This window comes from Mixophyes fleayi, chromosome 8 (genome assembly GCF_038048845.1).
Source record: "Mixophyes fleayi isolate aMixFle1 chromosome 8, aMixFle1.hap1, whole genome shotgun sequence".
Taxonomy (NCBI): domain Eukaryota; kingdom Metazoa; phylum Chordata; class Amphibia; order Anura; family Limnodynastidae; genus Mixophyes; species Mixophyes fleayi.
Window position 1 is genome coordinate 48,119,794 of NC_134409.1, and position 19,506 is coordinate 48,139,299.

The following is a 19,506-nucleotide window of genomic DNA, read 5'->3' on the forward strand; positions in this document are numbered from 1 at the left end:
TAATATATACATATAGAGAAAAAAAATTCTCATTTAAGTTCACACTTGAGCTTAACCTTGTTGCTAGGCCTGTTAGATTACTGACAAGGGGCCTAATATATTAGGGTACGTATCTGCAGATTTTGTGCGCATGCCCAGAACCAAGACTTACGTGTGGAAAACAGGGGGATACGGGCGCACAAGCAAGCTAAGTACTTACGACACCCTACGTCTTTGGGAGGAAAAAAGGGTGTGCGGTGTGCGGACGCCACTGGGAAATACTCAAAGTAGGCGTTTACCTCAGGATACGTCTGATTAATACTCTGCTGCACACAGTAATTTAAGCAATATTACACGTCACACTTGCAACAGCTTGGGGACATGTCTAAGTCCAAGGCAATATTGGTAGCGCTGGATAAACACAGCTCTGACACTCTCGTCATTTGATAACACAGTTGACCATACACCTGCATACAGTTATCTCATTGCAAGCCATTATAAAAGATTTACTTGTGCATATTTACAATTGTTGAGAGTTTGAAGTGGTTGTTGTGATAAATTATATATATATTTAGCAAATTAATTTATTTGCCTGCTTTTTTTCTCTTGAGAGGTATGTTTTCTCTGTCTTATGCAGTGTATTTTTTTAATGTCTAAATTGTATTGAATCTTTTTCGAGTCACATTAACAATGCTTCTCTATTTTAAAATCTTGTTACGTGCCTTTTGAATAGTTTTTCACACGCCTCATTGCATTTTTTTGTTATTTAGTGTTTTCTTTGTAGCTTACCTGTGCATCTCTTATCAGTCTATTTTAATTTTTTTTTATTACACTTTTTTTGTAAGATGCTTGTATATATGTCTGTTGTAACTTCCCAAAAATAATTATTTTTTTATATATCATCATCATCGTCATCATTTATATCCCTTCCCCCTCCCTAGAGGTTCCCACCCCAGTGATGAAAGCACTGTAGCCCTTCCATGACAAGTGTTTGTGGGGTAATAAAAATAATAATACATGAAAGTTATTTGTCCCTTGTGTACTACAGGTCCCAGGATTGCCAGGCTGCCATTAAGTAGCATTATTACTACAAGCACAAGCATACTCCATGGCTGCAAAGTCATTCTGGGACCTGTAATGTACCAAAGACACATTTAAATACAACACAGACACAAGTGTAAACATCATTTGCAATGCCAAAAAATGACACACACATTATTCCTCACCTACACAAAGGGTCTGTCATGTGTAATACATAAAATGTTTCAAATAAAACAAAATCCCTGGTAGATGATACAAAATCAGCTCCCCTGCAAAGTAAGCTCTTTGTAAATACATTACTTTTATTATTTTAAATGTATATAATTATTCATTGAAAATTATAATAAATAGTTTAGATCAGTCGATATTAGTTGTATTGAGTTCTGCTGACTTGAGTTAAGGAGACTCCTTATTGATCAATCTTGAGTTTACAGTGCAGAACAGCTAATAATAAAGATATATATATATATATATATATATATATATATATATATATATATATATATATTATACGCTATATAATGTAAAACAAAAAAGGGTGGTATGTACCTAAGAACGGTTCTGCACAGTAAACCATTATAATAATTATTATAATATACGCACTCATGTGCATATATTACGTCGCGCAAGTTGAGCTCAGAACACGTGACCTAATGAATTAGGTCCAAGAAGTCTCATGTACAAATCAAAAAACTGTAATTATGATCTAATCTCAAATAACTTTAGATCGAACAAATTTCTAAACCTCCCAACATTGGTCCAGAAAAAATCGGGACACAATAATTCCTGTCCCTCATCCGTATAATCTATTCCACTAATTCACACAAACACTGCCCCAATTTTCCAAATTATGTCCACTCCCAATAACCACACCCATTTCCTGGCCAAGACCCACTCCCATCTCTGTAAACCCTGCCCCATTCACTGTCTGCTGAAACCGAGATAGTCGGGAGGTATGTAAACAATACAATCCTACTAGTAGCTTTTTTAAATTGAATATTAGGTTTAGTAGGCTTAATATATATAGCAAAAAAATTCAGTCTACAATGTGTAATTTACAAAGCATTGAAAATCATTTAGTTATTTGCATTGATATATAAATGTTGTAATGAACGTATACTTTCCCCAACAGATGGATCCATTGTTACAAAACATCGCCATTCTACTCATTGCATCTTTTCACAACTGTATTTATGCCTATCCAAATGGCCAAGTTACAGATTCCTGCAATACGATGATACCTATTCATGGTGCCTCAACCCAAACCACTACCTCACCTTATACTTTATCCTTGGCTAAAAACACCTATAGTTCTGGGGAAAATATTGCAGGTAAATACATAGTATAGTAATTAATGTTGACTAAACTCATTACATGCAGTATTTAAAATGTTAGCTAAGAAATACAAACACATAGTATATTGCCTTATAATTATTGCAGAGCCAGATTTACATGATGGGAGCCCTCGGGCTTACAACCTTTGATTCCTTCAATTCCACCCAAGTCCCTACTCACATATTTTAAGCTGAACCGTCTGTAGATTTTTCAACTTAAAAACAATGCAATAAATTGTGCCACTGCTGTACACAATTCACATATGTATTTTTTTTTTGTTTTTTTTTCTCATTCACACTTATGGAGATTAATTGTACATGACAGAAAATATGTTATGCAATGTGCAAAGGGACGGACTGGGACTAAAAATAAGCCCTGGCATTTACAGCATACAGGCCTACCTGCTATGGGCTCCATGCTCGACATTGGTGCATGCTGATGTGACGTCGCTGGTGCAGTGCAACATGAAGCACTGGCACAAACTTATGTATGGTCTTCTGCCCACATGATCATTTCCCTTGTTCTGCAAAGCACCAGGAGCACAAGGAAAATGCATAAAACACACTTTTATAATACATCAATAACCGCCCACATTACAGCATTCAGCATCACCCCCCACATTACAGCAACCAGCATGACTCTCCACATTACAGCAACCAGCACTCCCCCCCACATTACAGCAATACCCTCTCTTACTTATTAGCAATACTAAGCCCCGAACACTACAGCATTACCACCACCCTGACACTACAGCAATACCACCAATTATACGGGCGCCACTGTGGGGAACCAATGTTCTTCTTTTTTCAAATCTCCCACAAAATAGCAGCAGAGTAGTTGCACACATGTAATTAACAAGTACCCCTTTCTCTCAATTAAGCTGGAATGGCAGAATTTTCATGAACCATTCCACACAAAATAAAATGCTAACAAATATATTAGAAAAATAATGTCAGAGGAAAATAATCTTTTTACTACAGTAATTGGATAAGCACCTTTTCTATTCATTCTAAATAACACCGTATATAAACTAAGTGGGAAGGAGGGGGTGGGTGGGAGCTAATTGGATGTGAGCCATCAGTTTGATTAGATAGGAAACATTTAGATTATTTACCTGGAGACATCTGCCCCCTTGATTCCCAGGCAGGGCCTCCAAGAGGAATTTTGGGCCTCGGTAGAGCAACTTCTTGGAGCTCCCCTCATTAGTCGACAATGATAAAGACTTGTGCGTGAAAAAGCACTAGGCCACCCCCCCCCTTTGGCAGAAGTTCATATTATGCCACACCGTAGTGCTCCCAGTTCATATTATGTCACACAGTAGTGCCCCAAGGTTCAAATTATACCACAATAGCACACCCAGGTTCAAATGATGCCACACAGTAGTTCCCCAGGTTCCAATTTTGCCCCACAGTAGTGTCCTCCATGTTCAAATTTTGCCCCTTAGTAGTGCCCCCTAGGTTCAAATTTTGCCCCACAGTAGTGGCCCCCAGGTTTAAATCATGCCCCACAGTAGTGCCCCCAGGTTCAAATTATGCCCCACAGTAGTGACCCCAGGTTCAAATTATGCAAAATAGTGTCAACATGTTCAAATTATGCCCTACAGGTGTGCCCCCAGGTTCAATTTATGCTACAGCAGTGCCAACATAGTAGTAATCAAAAATACATTGCATATAAGAAAATGTATACATACCTGATTATGGTGCTGTTCTGGGTGCTGAGCAAGGAGGGAGCTGTAGCTGTCAGCTTCTGTGTGATGAAAGATGGAAGCACCCCTCGGAGAGCAAGGGACAGAAGAGGCTCTGAGCATCCGGGAAGAGGGGAAACGGAGCAGCCCTTGGCTGCTCTGCGTGTGCGGCACTGTTAGTAAGGTGGTTGGTTCCTGGGGAGGAGCCAGCCACCCAGAAGTCAGTGAATGTCGGAGCCGGGCACTTTAGCTTTGCTGCATACACTGCCTTGCCCAGATCTGATATGGCAGTCAGGTCCTGAAGGACAGTGATGCTGTTCTGGCATTGGTCAGAACTGCCAGATGGCCAGTTGGGCCCTGCATGTGCAATATCCAGAGAAAACGGCCTCCTCTCAACCTCTGCTGTCTTATGCTAAATCTGGGTCTGGTGTTATTACAGTGCTTGCTTCAAGCTTTCAACTATAATATGCAGGATTAACTTGGAACCACTTTAGTTTTATTAATTGCAATAACCACTTCCCAGTTTGTAGCAGCTATTATTAACCACAATTAGTTTTAATGATTTCTATAGAGACTGTGGCTGGATCACTTATAAATAACTTATTGTATAAATTTATTTCAGTTAGTGGTGCAATTCCCCCAATGTACAGTATATCAATGCAAATGTACTGATTTTTGTATTAGAAATGTATTGATTTCTGATGCAGTAGGCATATTTTGGAGGAAATGTGTTTTCGCGCGGAAGAAAGGAAATCACATGCTATTTAGGGCTAATCATTTGTGAGTGACCAAGACCTCTTTTAGCCTGAATGCACAAGAGGAAGTTGTTAGGCTTTTATCATGTGTCTTAGAGAGATAAAAAACCTAACAGCAAGTAATTTAGGAAAGCACTGATTCATCTTCATCATCATCACCATTTATTTATATAGCGCCACTAATTCCGCAGCGCTGTAAAGAGAACTCACTCACATCACTCCCTACCCCATTGGGGCTTACAGTCTAAATTCCCTAACATACACACACACACACAGACAGACACACACACAGACTAGGGTCAATTTGTTAGCAGCCAATTTATCATGCGCCGGGGAATCGGGTCATATACCCGATCCCCGGCTTACTTACCTTCTCCTGCCGTCCGCTCGGTTCGCGCTGGGTGCCGCCATCTTGCCGCGTCTGGGCATGCGCAGACCCGATCTGTCAATTATACTGTTCCTCCTCCTATTGGTTAGGAGTTTTGGCTCCAAAGTTTAAACGGCACCTCCTCCCTGTCCTCAGTGCCTGATCTTCATGTACCTTCTATGGGTTCCTGGCTCCAAGTCTGCCTCTCGTCCAAAGAGCTGACTATCTACTGGCTGTTCTGCTGTTTCACCATCCGTTTAACCTGCTGACTACTGTACAGTATTCCTGCCGCCACTCCGTGGTAAACAGTTGTCTGCAGAGCTGACACTCTACAGCAATTCCTCGTGTCTCTGCTTAACCTGCTGGATTCCTCCTGCAATCCATCATCACCATCCGTGTATCCTGCTGACTACTGTATAGAATCCTGCCGCCACTCCGTGGTAAACAGTCGTCTGCAGAGCTGACACTCTACAGCACTTCCTCGTTTCTCTGCTTAACTTGCCGGATTTCTCCTGCAATCATCCTCACCATCCGTGTATCCTGCTGACTACTGTATAGAATCCCTGCCGCCACTCCGTGGTAAACAGTCGTCTGCATAGCTGACACTCTACAGCACTTCCTCGTGTCTCTGCTTAACTTGGGGGATTTCTCCTGCAATCATCCTCACCATCCGTGTATCCTGCTGACTACTGTATAGAATCCCTGCCGCCACTCCCATGGTAAACAGTCGTCCGCAGAGCTGACACTCTACTGTATTCTCCGGTTGTCCTTTATCTGCTGGCTACATCCCGTGACTCATCTCTGCTATTTGTGAGTACCTACTACTCTTGTGACTTATCTCTCATATCATTACTGGTCGCTTTCAGTAGGGGCCGCGACCTGCAAGGGGGTGCAGCTAAGTCCAAACCGCTTTGCGGCTGGTCCCTGGCGAATATCTCTCCCTTGTTAGATTCCGCGCCTTACTGGGAGTTGCATTAGTTCCAGTCTGGTTACCGTTCATTACCACTCCTGTCGCAGAATTGTGACGCGGAACCGTGACACAATTAACCTACCAGTATGTTTTTGGAGTGTGGGAGGAAACTAGAGCACCCAGAGGAAACCCATGCAAACACGGGAGAACATACAAACTCCTCACAGATAAGTCCATGGTCGGGAATTCAACTCATGGCCCCAGTGCTGCAAGGCAGAAGTGCTAACCACTATGCCACCGCAAATTTTGTTAAGATTGAATTGCATTTAAATCCCAGTAGAGAACATATTACATTTTGATGCTATTCATCTAATGTAATATTTCAGACTTTCTGGAGCCAGGTAGGAAAGCGGGCTGGTTTACCCCCTGCCAACATGTGTGTCAGAAACAGTATATAAAGTGTTCTCTTTGACCATGTAACGTATTATACCATCTGTACTTCTGGATGATCCCTAGTACCTCCAACTAGTGTTCAGTGGTCCTTTTAAGGACCTCTTAAGCAAATAAACATCACTGCTTGAAGATTCTGTGTGACGCCTATTGCCTGCTGTATCCTGTGACCAACAGATAAGAGCTTACACTTTAATCCATTCCCCGGCTGTCCTGTTTGTGTCAACTCTCTGCCTGCTACCTAGCAGTCCTGATCCATAGTAAGTGGTTAGGAGGTACCAGCCAAACTACAGCAAAGAGCCGCTATAGCAGCTATACCAGCAATCTCAAAAGTAAGCGGTTCTAGGCACCATGAAGGAGTCTAGTGGTGACAGCGAGATTCTGCTACAACTATTGCAGAGTTAGCATTTGCTTGTACTGATGAAAGTGGCCCTTTTCAGCAGGATAATGCACCCTGCCACACTGCAATAATTGTTAAAGAATGGTGTGAGCAACATGACAAAGAGTTCAAGGTGAATACATGGCCTAAAAATTCCCAAGATCTCAATCTGATCAAGCATCTGTGGGATGTGCTGCAATAACAAGTCCAAGCCATGTAGGCCCCACCTCGCATCTTACAGGACTTAAAGGATTTTCTGCTAAAGTCTTGGTCCCAGATACCACAGGATACTTTCAGAGCTCTTGTAGGGTCTATGTCGTGACCAGGGCCAGATTTACCACTAGGCAACCTAGGCAATTGCCTAGGGCCCAGCAGTCCCCAGAGGGCCCTCCCAGGACCGGCGGTGAGACCACCCTTTAAAAACGGGCCGCTACTTATGGGCCAGTGCTATATGCTTGCTCCCCCCCCGGGCTAAAGTCTGCCAGCCAGCCCCTATATGTTATGCTAAAAAACTATAGTGCTATGGATTTTTTCAGGGAGGGGGAACCAAACCAGTAGCTTGCCTAGGGCCCCATGAGGTGTAAATCTGGCTCTGGTCGCGACGGTTCAGAGCTGTTTAAGCGGGCCAGAGGGGAAACTACACAATATTAGGCAGGTGGTTTTATTGTTGTGGCTGATCGGTGTATATACACATTGGTCTAAGTGGGATGGTAAACGGTAAAACTGTCAAATTCCATTCACATCTTCCATACCACCACTTCTAAATTTCCAGTTCAACCACGAATATATATAATCTCTTTTTATTTTATAAAGGGCCAATACGCTACGCAGTGCTGTAGATTGAGAGGATCATGACACAAAATACATACAATAACAGAAGGTAAAGATGGGCCTGCCCAAATGACCTAACAATCTAAGAGGTGTAAGGGAACACATGATATAGAAGGTAGTCAAAAAATAACTGGTGAGTAAAGTACTTGGGAAATGGCATTTCTGTGCAGATATTGGTGGTGCAGCACAGTTGTAATGAGGAGAGACAGCGAAGAGATGAAACACAAACCAGTCATTTCAGAAATCCCAACACAGTACACTGCTGGCAATATATATATATATATATATATAAGTCAGATGGAACAATAATGATACATTTCAGGATAAACCAGTGCTTTTTTATACAGTTTTGGACACAGCCTTGCAGGGTGTAAGCCAGCCCCCGGGAACTCTTTGCTAGTCCCAAGAAGTCTGAATTATTTTTAGTATCAGGATGCAATATGTTTCCCCAAGCATGGATTTCAATGCAATTTACACTTATCTGTGATATCCTACATCACGTGCTGTTTACAATGTTCAGACAGGTTATTTTCCCTTTATCCAGGCAGGATACAGGTAACGACTCCCTGTTGTGTATTCAAGGGTTGGTCACTCACATTGAATAGACCTAATTAGCCTTAATAAGGAGTTCCTCTCGAAGTTACACACCAGACTCCTCAAACAAATGCTCATTGCATCAGACATATACCTCAGAAATGAATGCAATTCCTACACAGAAATATAACAGAATATAATAAAATAAGTACATTTCTAATACACAGTATCAAGAATCAGTACGTTTGCAACGATATAAATCGGCACACTGTTCTAATAATTTAAATATATTATTATAATAAGTTATTTATAAATGATTCAGCCACACTGACCCTGTTGCCCTCCTCGAATTTGGTGTAGAGTGTACATATTAAGCCGGTATGAGACAAAGAAGGCGATTTAGTGATCCAATGTTTCAGTTTACTCAGAAACTTTCATCAGGGAAGTACAAAGGAAACAAGTACAAAACACTAATCCAAAGGGTGAGCATGCTCACCTCACTGCATATCCATTCAGATAGACGTTCATATCGCTACAGATATGTTATGTTAATTTTGAGCTGCCTTTCTGCGTGTTTTTAACATGTTGATTGTGTGTATGGTTGCCTTAGCCACCGACAGTGCGTCCAGATGCATAGATGATGTCATCAACAATTTGGATGGTTTGGCGGCTCTCTTCCAGTACCTGGGATTGTTGCTCCCTATTGCTCCACAATTCTGTTCAAAGAGTTAAGAATAATAGGCATAATCTCATATTCATGAAATCTGTGGCAGTGTTGATAATTCAGGACACATGGATTTTCTGATGCCAAATCTTCAGTCAGGTACAGAGCCACAACAGTACGGAAGGTGAACAGCCAGTATGAAAGCAACAAAAACTGCTTCATCAATAATTAGTATGGGGAGTCAGCTGTAACAGTATAATTGGTAATAACACTATCTATTTTTTTCAAGACACCTTACAGGTCAAGCACCAACAGTGCACAGGTAGCCATGGTCAGACATGAAAACTGGATCAGCATAGTACTGATAAGCAGGCAGTAGTCAGATCAAATAGCCAAGTCAGTATATGGGGCAGAAAACAAGTGATGGTCAAATGAAAGCAGGATCAAATGCACAGGATAGGTAACAGGTATGCTGGTCATTAATCTGATAGACTCATCATTAGTTTGACATGGTAGCCTTGCACTGATCAGATCTTTTAGTCACGTGTATGCACTCCGACACCTGCATGACATCCTCTCATCAAGGAATCTTCCTTTGTAAACTGTGCACAGAACACTCAGGGCTTCAATTTCACCTGTGCTTCCCTTGTCCAAGTTCTGGGGCCAATCTATAAAATATCTGTGAATGATAACATTTTGCAAACTTTTTCTACAAGTGCCTACTTTATCACCTATGTAACTCTGGGCTTCTGAGCACCGGAAATAGTCTCAGCTGACATGGTTTGTGCAGCGAATTTTGCACCAAATAATAATTGGGTTTGAATAACCTCTCAGGGAGTTGGATAGGTCGGAATTATTATTATGACATTAAGTAAAACAACAATCTTTACATACTGATATTTATTGAGATGTGTGGCACCCACCTGCCTGTCTGAGCTTGTTATACTGTGTGCATGGAGCTCCTTCTTCCAGCTCTTACATGCCAGTGGGAATGTTTGATATCACATATAGGAGTTGCTGACTGGAGGAGTTGCACTCTGCACACTAGCATATGGGTCTGATAAAGCCACCATGCACTACGTGTAGACATAAATATGGGTACCTGGCAGGACCCAAGAGGGAGAAGTTCTCCTTGACCTACTGCAACCATTCATCAGAGGCTCTATGTTAAACAAAAAAAAAGTGCACTGCTCATGGACCGATTTGTGAGAGGCAGCTTGGAGCTGGTATCTGGCATTGGGCATCACAACTTGAATCAGAGTCATGGAAGGAGATACAAAGACATCTTAGCCACCAGAAGCAGAAGTGGATTGCTTTCAGTATTACGAACGCAGCTTTGGAATTCATTTTCAGTGTTTCTTGCACATACTCAGTACATACCTGCTGGTGTCAGAGTTCCTTAAAATGGCAGCCCCCACAGGTTTTCATGGCTGCTTTGCCCTTTTTTGTGGTTTAAAATAGCACTAGTGTTGTATTATCTAGAGAATGTTTCTCAGAGCCTTGGAAACGCATTGAAAAAGGATGGAATCTGAGCCTAATCCCAAACAGCTAAAAAGTACCCATTTGAGGTAAGCCCTTATATCCTGTGTTATTTATTGCGTGCACAGTTTAGTAGAGTGAGTATAGGTGTCCTGATCTTGTAACATATTGTTTTCTGTTTAGTGTGTCCTGTGGATCTTCCAGGAGGAAAGTTGCAAGCAAGAAGAAACAATCTAGGATTTGTGGTGCTTGCGATAATTTTATTCCCCAGGGCAAAAAGAGGTCCCTTTGTGAAGATTGCATGACCTCTGTGACTAAAGAAGTTCAACCTCCTACTCAATTTGCAAGGATTGTTAGCTGGATAAGGAAGGCTTTTGACACAAAAGCAGATTTGTTTGCTTTATGAGGGGTTAAAAGGAATAAGTCTCAGACCAGCGTTGATGTAGACTTAGCTTCCATGGTCTCTGAGGTAGAGTCTCTGGATGAAAGTTCAGAGTCTGGTGAGGTCACTGAGAAGTCAGCTCTGTTTAAACTTGATCAGGTCGATCCACTATTAAAGAGTATATATAAAACTCTTAATTAGAAGGATAATCCTCCGACTGAGGCATCTATCGATCCTCTGTTTGAGGATAGGTCCAGAAAGCTGGGACCTTTCCAGTATACCAAGTGTTAAAACACCTGGTCACTAGAGAATGGGAAGTTCAAGAAAAGAAGGTTGGTAGTTCTGCCTGACTGGATAAAATGTATCCCTTCTAGGGTATAGATCTGCTGAATTGGTCCCCAAGATTGATGCAGCTGTGAAAAAATAGGGAGGCTCTCTAGGGTTTCACTAGGGGGAAAAGTTCTGGGATCCGCACATGTCTGTGAACAGTCTGTCCAGGACCGCTGGGTGATCAATGTTGTGGGGTCTGGATATCGCATAGAGTTTTCCAAGATTCCAAGAGACAATCATTTCATTGCGTTAAAGAGGCTAACATCACCCCAAGAGTTAGAGGTACTAGAGGCAGACCTGCAGTCCTTCTTGCAGTTAATTGTAAAGGTTCCCTCAGGAGAAAAAAGCACAGCTTTTTACTTGTCTCTTTTTCTGGTGAAGACTCAGGGGCTTGCAGGACTGTCTTAGATCTGAGGTGCCTGAATAGCTTCATCTAAGATGGAGACACTGAAGTCTATTCTTCTGGACATCCATATGGGATATTTCATGGCCTCCATAAATCTGGCAGATGCCTACTTCCATGTTCCTATCTTTGTTCATCATCAAAGGTATCTCCGAATGTTCATACTGGGAAGACACTTCCAGTTTACCTGCCTGCCTTTAGGAATGTGCACCATTGCAAGGACTTTCACCAAGGTCCTGGTGGCCTTATTAGAATGCAAATCTCCAGAGATTGCCTGTTCCAAACCGAATCAAGTCATCGCAGGCTGTCAGAACCACAGCTGCATCCTAAAATTGGAAAAGTGCCAGCTTGTTCATTCTCAGTGGCTGAAGTTCTTGGGTGTCAGTATAGAGGCTGATTTTGACAAGGTGCGCCAGTCTGAAGAATGCTCAAAGTTATATGCATTGATCAGCTAGGTTTTTTCTCGGCAGAGAAGGACCACCAGAGGAGGTTTAAAGCTTCTCGGGATGTTGGTGTCCATGATAGATGTGGTACTGTGGGCAAGATGGCGGATGAGAAGTGTTCAGATGGACCTTATTGCTCAATGGGACTGGAAAAAGTTCAGTGGATTGGTTTACAAAACAATGTCAAGAAGCTGCTCAGGTGGTGGTTGACACCGTGTCTGAACAACAGCCCTCTTACCCCCTTCGAGGGGTGACTATTACCACCGATGCCAGCAAGATGGACTGGCGATCTAATTTTCAGGGGCAGATAGCCCAGAATTGCTGGTCTCAGTCCGAGAGTAGACTTTCTTCCAATGTGTTGGAGATACTGGAAGTATGGTGGGTTTTCCAACACTTCCTCCCTCAGTTGCAGGATAAGAGTCTTTCAGGCTTTTCAGACAACCAGACAGCTGTTGCTTTCCTGAACCATCAGGGAGTGTATAAGGTGTTCAGCGATGATGGCACAAATCTCATAAATAATGTTACTAATCTTTCTTTTCTTCAAAAGGTCATCTCTGATTTCCACACCAATCAGGAAATTGTGTTGCCTACCTTCTACAGGAATCCTCAGAACGAGGAGGAAGAAAAACTTCGCACTCTTGATCTAGCAAGGGCAATTATAGTCTCTCTTTCTAGGACAAAACCTTTTAGGTTCACGAAACACCTATTTGTGCTTCTCGTAGGGGCAAGAAGAGGTAAGGTGCCTTCTTCCCATATGATTGTGAGCTGGATCAGAGAGCTGATTGTCCAAGAATACAGTGGAGCAGATCTGGAGATTACCATGGTGATTTCCATGGGCACATTTGACCAGGGCACTGCAATTTCATAGGCATGAAAGTCTCAAATTTCCATAGACGATCTGTGCAGGGTAGCAGCGTGGTCCTCAAAGCACACTTTTATTTCTCATTATCAGTTGGATGTGCTATCTGGTTCCAGTTTTGGGAAACAGGTGCAGTAAAATAAAGATTTTTTTTGTCTGAATACCTGAGTTATGTGTATCTTACCCTCCTTCTATAATTGCTGTGGTACTATTGGCAGCTGCCATGGAATGAGGAAGATGAAGAAGAAGAAAATAAAGGATTTTGCTTACCGCTAATCCTGTTTATCAACGACAGCCTATTACTCATACTGATACTGATATTTTTAAGTGTTTTGTCAGTAGGAATTGGACACTCAAAGACAAAGCTAAGGAGGTGCAGCTGGGCTAAATAAAGCAGGGGAGTGTTCTTTTTGCTGTCTCTACCTAAGTGACAAGGGACTTAACCCATTGTTGGCTGCCATGGAGTTTCATCGCAGAAACAGGTTTATGCTTGCCATTAATCCTATCTTATTTCACTTTAACACACCTTGATAAAATACTGAATTACCTGCTGCTACCACTCTCATTCACCTTTCTTAAGGCAATACTAAAGCAGCCTTATCAATTCCTCTATTAAAGAGTACTATTGCATTCTCTTTACTTATATTAGTGTTGTCCTATGATATCATCACACAGCATTCCAGGAAATGAAGATCAATCAAGTAGTTATCTGGTCTCCACAGTACTGACATTCCAATATATGGGACAGGGAAAACACTGCAGGATCTAATATTTGGAAAATGGAGTTACAGATGTAGGGACGGAAGACGTGACATGGGAGGAAGCAGAAAAAAAACAACTGGTCACGTCACCCACCCCTCTTCAGCACCCTGGGCTACAGTCTGTATTTCCACCCCCAAAACAGGCATATTTGTAGAATACATTCACCCTGGTGCAAGCTGTAAAATTTAATTTAAGGAGAAACTATCTTGCATATATACCATGTGCACTAAAGTAGTTTTTTTTTTAATTTCCTGAAACTAACAGGTTTTATTTAGTATACATGTATAATAGTTTGAGGAATTTCAAATACTGTTTATTTTGTTTCTATGGAGTAATGTTATATCCTGTTCCTGGCCAGAACATCTCTTCCTGACCTTTCAGTGGGTTGCAAGGTTACTATATAAAGATAACCTTGCTCTACTGCCCTTCCCTCACATACCTTCCTTCTTTGCACAGCACCTCATTTCCTGCTCATAGAAAAAGGGAACACTAGGGTTTCCTGCCACTTGGAACAGAATTTTATTTTGGAACCCTGGATTAATGGTTCACACACACACACCGCATGGGAAGGTTTCTAACCTCTTTGCTGTGTTAGTGGTCACAAAGCAGGGAGCTCATTAAGACCCATGCTAACCGTGGATGCTGCACAGGGGAACAGGGCCACAATGCATTATGGGCGGCAGCTTTAACTGCCCAGCAGCTGAGAGGCTTTCAGCATCTCCTCATCTGTTACTCTGGTATTTACGTCCTAGCTAACAGTGTTGCTACTATATTTGTGAGGTAGTTAGTATAAAATAGATTATAGCTCAAATTACATGATTTTATGATTCCTCCAGCAGCCCTGATCTGAGTACACCAGACAGGTCCCAGGCATGTTAAACTAATATTCCTTTTGAAAGGGTAATCCATGTTATAATTACATGTTCATGACAGCCTTTCTGCAATTTTTCAGTTACTCTCAGCAGCACTACTGGTACCACTCAGTTCAAAGGTTTTCTGATCCAGGCTCGTTCAGGCAGCACCTCCACACCAGTGGGTTCCTTCAAGATCAGCGCGAATGCACAGACTTTGACTTGTTCTTCTTCTGCTGTAAGTATAGAGTTTGTTCCCTTGGAAATACCTTAAATGTGTTTAATACATCTTAACTATGACAATAAAACCCTCATTTTGCATTTTACATAACTCTCAAGTATGAAAGATTGAAAGAGGTAAGTCAATGCGAGCTAAACCTTATACAAATGCTTCACAGGTCTAAGGCCAATCCCCTATATAAATAAGTGAAATGTTCCTAAGGACACTTTTTATTTTTTTAAATCCTAAGAAACATGCTTCCTCAAATCTCTGTTGGTCACAAAGAATTTTGTGGCTGGGGACGCATACGCTCAAGTTCCGTGCTCATTTTAAAAATGCAATCTGCGTGCAGGCTGTGTTTGAAGATGAATTAGGCCAAGTATGTCTGGGAAAAAAGCATGTGACTTATATATTAAGGGAAAATGGCGTACAGTACACATGACATTGAAAACTTCTGAAATGAACAATACAATGTATAAACTTGCTAAAAGGCAATACCTACAATGTGACACTAATGACTGTGCATACACAGTGTTAAACTCAGGGCAGAGCTGTTATACAGTTGTGTAGTACAACTGTTTCAAGATGAAGCAGAATGGAGTAGAACTTAGGAGTGGCAGAACATGAGATCCTGAGCTGTAATAAGGGTGGTGCACAAACGAGGGGGTGGTGGCACAGGATTAATTGCTTTATTTTATTTAATAAGCATAATTATGATTTATTTATCTTTATATTACTGGGGCTGTGGAGTCTGGTGTAGCCTGCGCAGTTTACGCAGAGTGCACAAAGATCAATGCCACTGTGGACAGGAACTGTGTAGGCGGGGTTAGCTGGTGATCTAGCACTGGTAAAGTGCTAAACACACCATCACTGAGTTGGTCACACCTCCTCTGGCACACCACCACTTCGCTGCCACCCCTATTTTTGCTCCCACCAGGGTGGGATGTTTGTGGAGTGCCAGTGTTCTCGCTCATCCAGGTCACTAAAATATCTAGGTTTTTTGCTGAGCTCCTTTAAAATCTAGTGACAACACCAAGGGTTAAATATACTAAAGTGACAGTAAAAAGGCTGAAAACAACAGTTTTAAAAAACATCACTTTAGAGATCACCACCATTTATTGCTGGGCAGGTGATAAAATGTGGCGCTGTCTTGTGTTGTCACTGCATTCATATACACCTGGGGTATGTAGCATGGGCAAAGAGAGGGCGGCCGTGGCACTCCTTTAGGATTGGGCCCTGTGTGGCCATACCACCCTCGTTACGTTGTTGTGTGCTACTATACTTTCTATAATTGTAACCTTCATAATAACAGCTCCAAGAAAACACTCTAAACGATCTTTTGCCAGTGCTAAGAGAACAGAATCAAGGGCAGCAGAAAAAACACACAACCCTTTTTATTTTGACATAATTACTGACATTTTTTTGTTAATGATTTTATTTGTTATCATTTTATAATACTGTTCTTTAGCTTGTCATAGTTTGGACATCAAGTGGTAAACTACTGCTATTATACAGGACACTATATATTGGAAACATGTGTTATATGGTGTATTATTTATTATTGCTTTCACACTAATATTATTTGCATATTGTAATTGCAGGACTCAGTGAGTCATATATCAGGCAGTGGAAAGACCAGCATACAAGTGACATGGGTGGCACCAAGCTCCAACATTGCAGATATCCAGATCAGGTTAGATATCCACATCACTACCTTCTTGGAAACTACCATACCCTTAGCCTGAAATTATGTTTTAAGAAAAGCTTAATGTTAATTATGTGTATCATATACAGGCATGCCCACAACATTAGTAGACTTCAAAATACATGTTAATCCTAAACAGGCTTACAATTAACAATTGAATTTAGGAATTAAATTTTTTTATTTGGTGCCAGAGTAGGATTGTAAACAGAAGAGTTTGATAGCCATGCTAAAGAGAACTGGGAAACTAACAGAGACAAAGGGTAGTTGCATCCAAATCTAAGACAGTTTGAAGGTATGAACACTTGCCTGCAGGCAGTTGTGATATTATGGTAATCAGTTTTATTTGGAAGCACCAGAGGATAAAATACTTTTGATGGGGGGGAATAGCTGTCCATAAGTGGAAGTAGTTATTTTTTTGTTATTTAATCTTTTATATGAAAAATTAAAAGATGTGTATAGTATAAAACCATAATTATGCAAATGTGAAGTATTAATCAATTATTTTGCCCTGATCAACAAAAGTACATTCATTTTTAGAGCCACCATTGTACAAACAGAGAAAACTTTCTGGACTAATGTGGTTAGTTCAAAAATTGCATATGTTGCTCCTGCCAGTAGTGCCACATCCAGTACCACAGTGGGAAATTCCACATCAGCTACAACAGTAACAACTACTACTACGAAAAATCAAGCCAACAGCGGATTTCAAATGACTGTAAGTTTCATTTCTTTTCTCCATCAACTTGTAAATCCTGTATATTGCTTTAGTATTGTTGTCCTACTGCCATAGACATTAGGAAGAGTTTCACATTTCTGTGATCACTTTAACGAGTTTCGATTGTCCCAGTTTCATTAGCAGCATCCTGATCTTTGGTATTCAAAAGCTTCTAGAATTTTCAAGAATTGTAATTATTTACTGCATTTGGCTTTTGCACTCAAAACAAACTTGTTTTGGTATTTATACAACACAACTTCAGGCCCATGGTTTTCTGCTTTAAACAAATGATATGCTGAAATTCCACTTTAGTCCAACAGTGGCAGAGCACAGCCCTTTAAATTCATATATTAAACACCATGATTTGTAGACAATTCTAGAGCAGGCATTAAAGGAATACTGTGCACTTTCAGCCTGTATAATATTTATTTGTTTTCTAGTATCACTGCTGTTCAAATCATCTGAGCTTATTTCAAAATTGTTATGGGTTGTAACTCATAGGAACCAACCAGATGTCTGTTTCATTCTCTAAACTGTACTATAAAATAACAGTTGATGTGGGTTATAGTATAGTTGTGCACATTGCTTCATTGATTTAATAAGACCACATTGTATATAAGCCTTGTTAATTGAGGCATAATGCATGCTCAGTCTATGAAGTATGTTGAACTTTTATTGTATGACTGTATATATTTCACTCTGACTTTTACCTGCTATTAACAGAACTTAATTTGCAGGCTCTGAACTTTGAAACACTCCTCTTATTTTATGTTTTTGTCATCACTTTTGCCCTTGGATGAGGATATTCTGAATTGGTGGAATTATCAGGAAGACTGAAGAAATTTTCCAGTTGGGATCCGTGTCTTATATATATTTAGATAATGATGTTGGCGGACTGAATCTGGACATTAATTTTACCTCTGATTGAAGAAATTATGGAAAAAGTTTGATCATTCTTTTTTGTATTTACACATCCATCACAGTAGTTTTGATCACTACTTTGAACAAGCTTTACTAGGTGCTAAAGTGATGATATTTTAGTCACAATATAAATAATGAAATAAAGTTGAAACAATCCGAAAGTACAACCTCACTGCCAATCTTAACAGGAAAAATGGCAACACTGAAGTGTTATATATACAGCTCAATGAGACCAACGCTGAGGGACGCTAAATAATCTGAGAGAACTAGTTTCACATTCCACAAATCATTCAACAATCAATTATCATCTTCATCATCAACACCATTTATTTATATAGCACCACTGATTCTGCAGTGCTGTACAGAGAACACACTCACATCAGTCCCTGCCCCATTGGAGCTTACAGTCTAAATTCCCTAATACACACACACACACACACACACACACACACACAGAGAGACTAGGGTCAATTTTTGAAAGCAGCCAATTAACCTTCTAGTATGTTTTTTGGAGTGTGGGAGGAAACTGGAGCACCCGGAGGAAACCCACGCAAACACGGGGAGAACATACAAACTCCACACAGATAAGGCCATGGTTGGGAATAGAACTCATGACCCCAGCGTTGTGAGGCAGAAGTGCTAAGCACTGAGCCACCGTGCTCAGTGCTTAGCACATAACAAAACATAACACAAATTACATTAAACAACATGCAATGATGCACTTAATATACAATATATCAAATAGACCAAGGCTGACAATACAAAGTATCCCAGGATACCCTTTTCTAGCACAGTAGTTACAAGAGTACTGTAGAAGAAAACTGTGTGAAATTCTAAAAGCCCTTACAAGAGGTGTTCAAATCTTTAACTATTGTGCTTCAAATGAGCTGCACTATAACTGCATAAGTGTCAGAAGTGCAATACAAGGAGTCTTCCCTGGATAATCTATTAGTGTAATGGAAGATATGATATTTACTGGTAAAGGATGAGCTGAAGTCCGTTGTGATAAGCTGTACTCGCCATGAATATCTAATGAGAGGTTTTTATTGCTGGGGCAATAACCAGGAGGATGCAGAAGAAACTATGAGGAAAGGTGGTGTAACTACTGCAAATAACCTCCGGTATTGCCAGATAAACTGAGTACCAGAATAATCTCTGCATCTGAGGTGCAATTTACATTGAGTAACTAAGGTCCCAAACAAACTGAGTTCCCACTGCAATCTTACCTTTAAAGACAGAGCATGTTTTTTCTAGACATATTGCAAGGTCCAGTGATTCCCAAGACACGGTACACTGCTCCATTATATTTCAGTGGTAGTTCTGCACTGTTAAACAAGCACCATGCCCCAGCAAAACATTCAAGAGTTTTTTCCTAAATTCTCCAAAACAAATTCCCATTTCCAGAACAAATTGTTCACATTGAAGTGACTTTTATCTTCATGAACCTCAGTCCTCTCATACCTTATTGCACTTAGCAAGAGATATCTTACCTAAATATATAATGACA

The 19,506-nt window shown here is 40.8% G+C and overlaps 1 protein-coding gene across 1 annotated transcript in view; it reads left to right on the forward strand.

Moving 5' to 3' along the window:
• Positions 1-19,139, forward strand: part of LOC142100234 (putative defense protein 3) — a 45,218-nt gene extending 26,079 nt beyond the window's left edge. Inside the window, exons 2-6 of the mRNA XM_075184166.1 lie at positions 2,153-2,351; positions 14,540-14,676; positions 16,260-16,351; positions 16,901-17,078; positions 18,984-19,139. Coding sequence (XP_075040267.1) covers positions 2,153-2,351; positions 14,540-14,676; positions 16,260-16,351; positions 16,901-17,078; positions 18,984-19,139 — 762 coding nt within the window. The remainder of the gene's footprint in view (positions 1-2,152; positions 2,352-14,539; positions 14,677-16,259; positions 16,352-16,900; positions 17,079-18,983) is intronic.
• Positions 19,140-19,506: the final 367 nt, after the last annotated feature.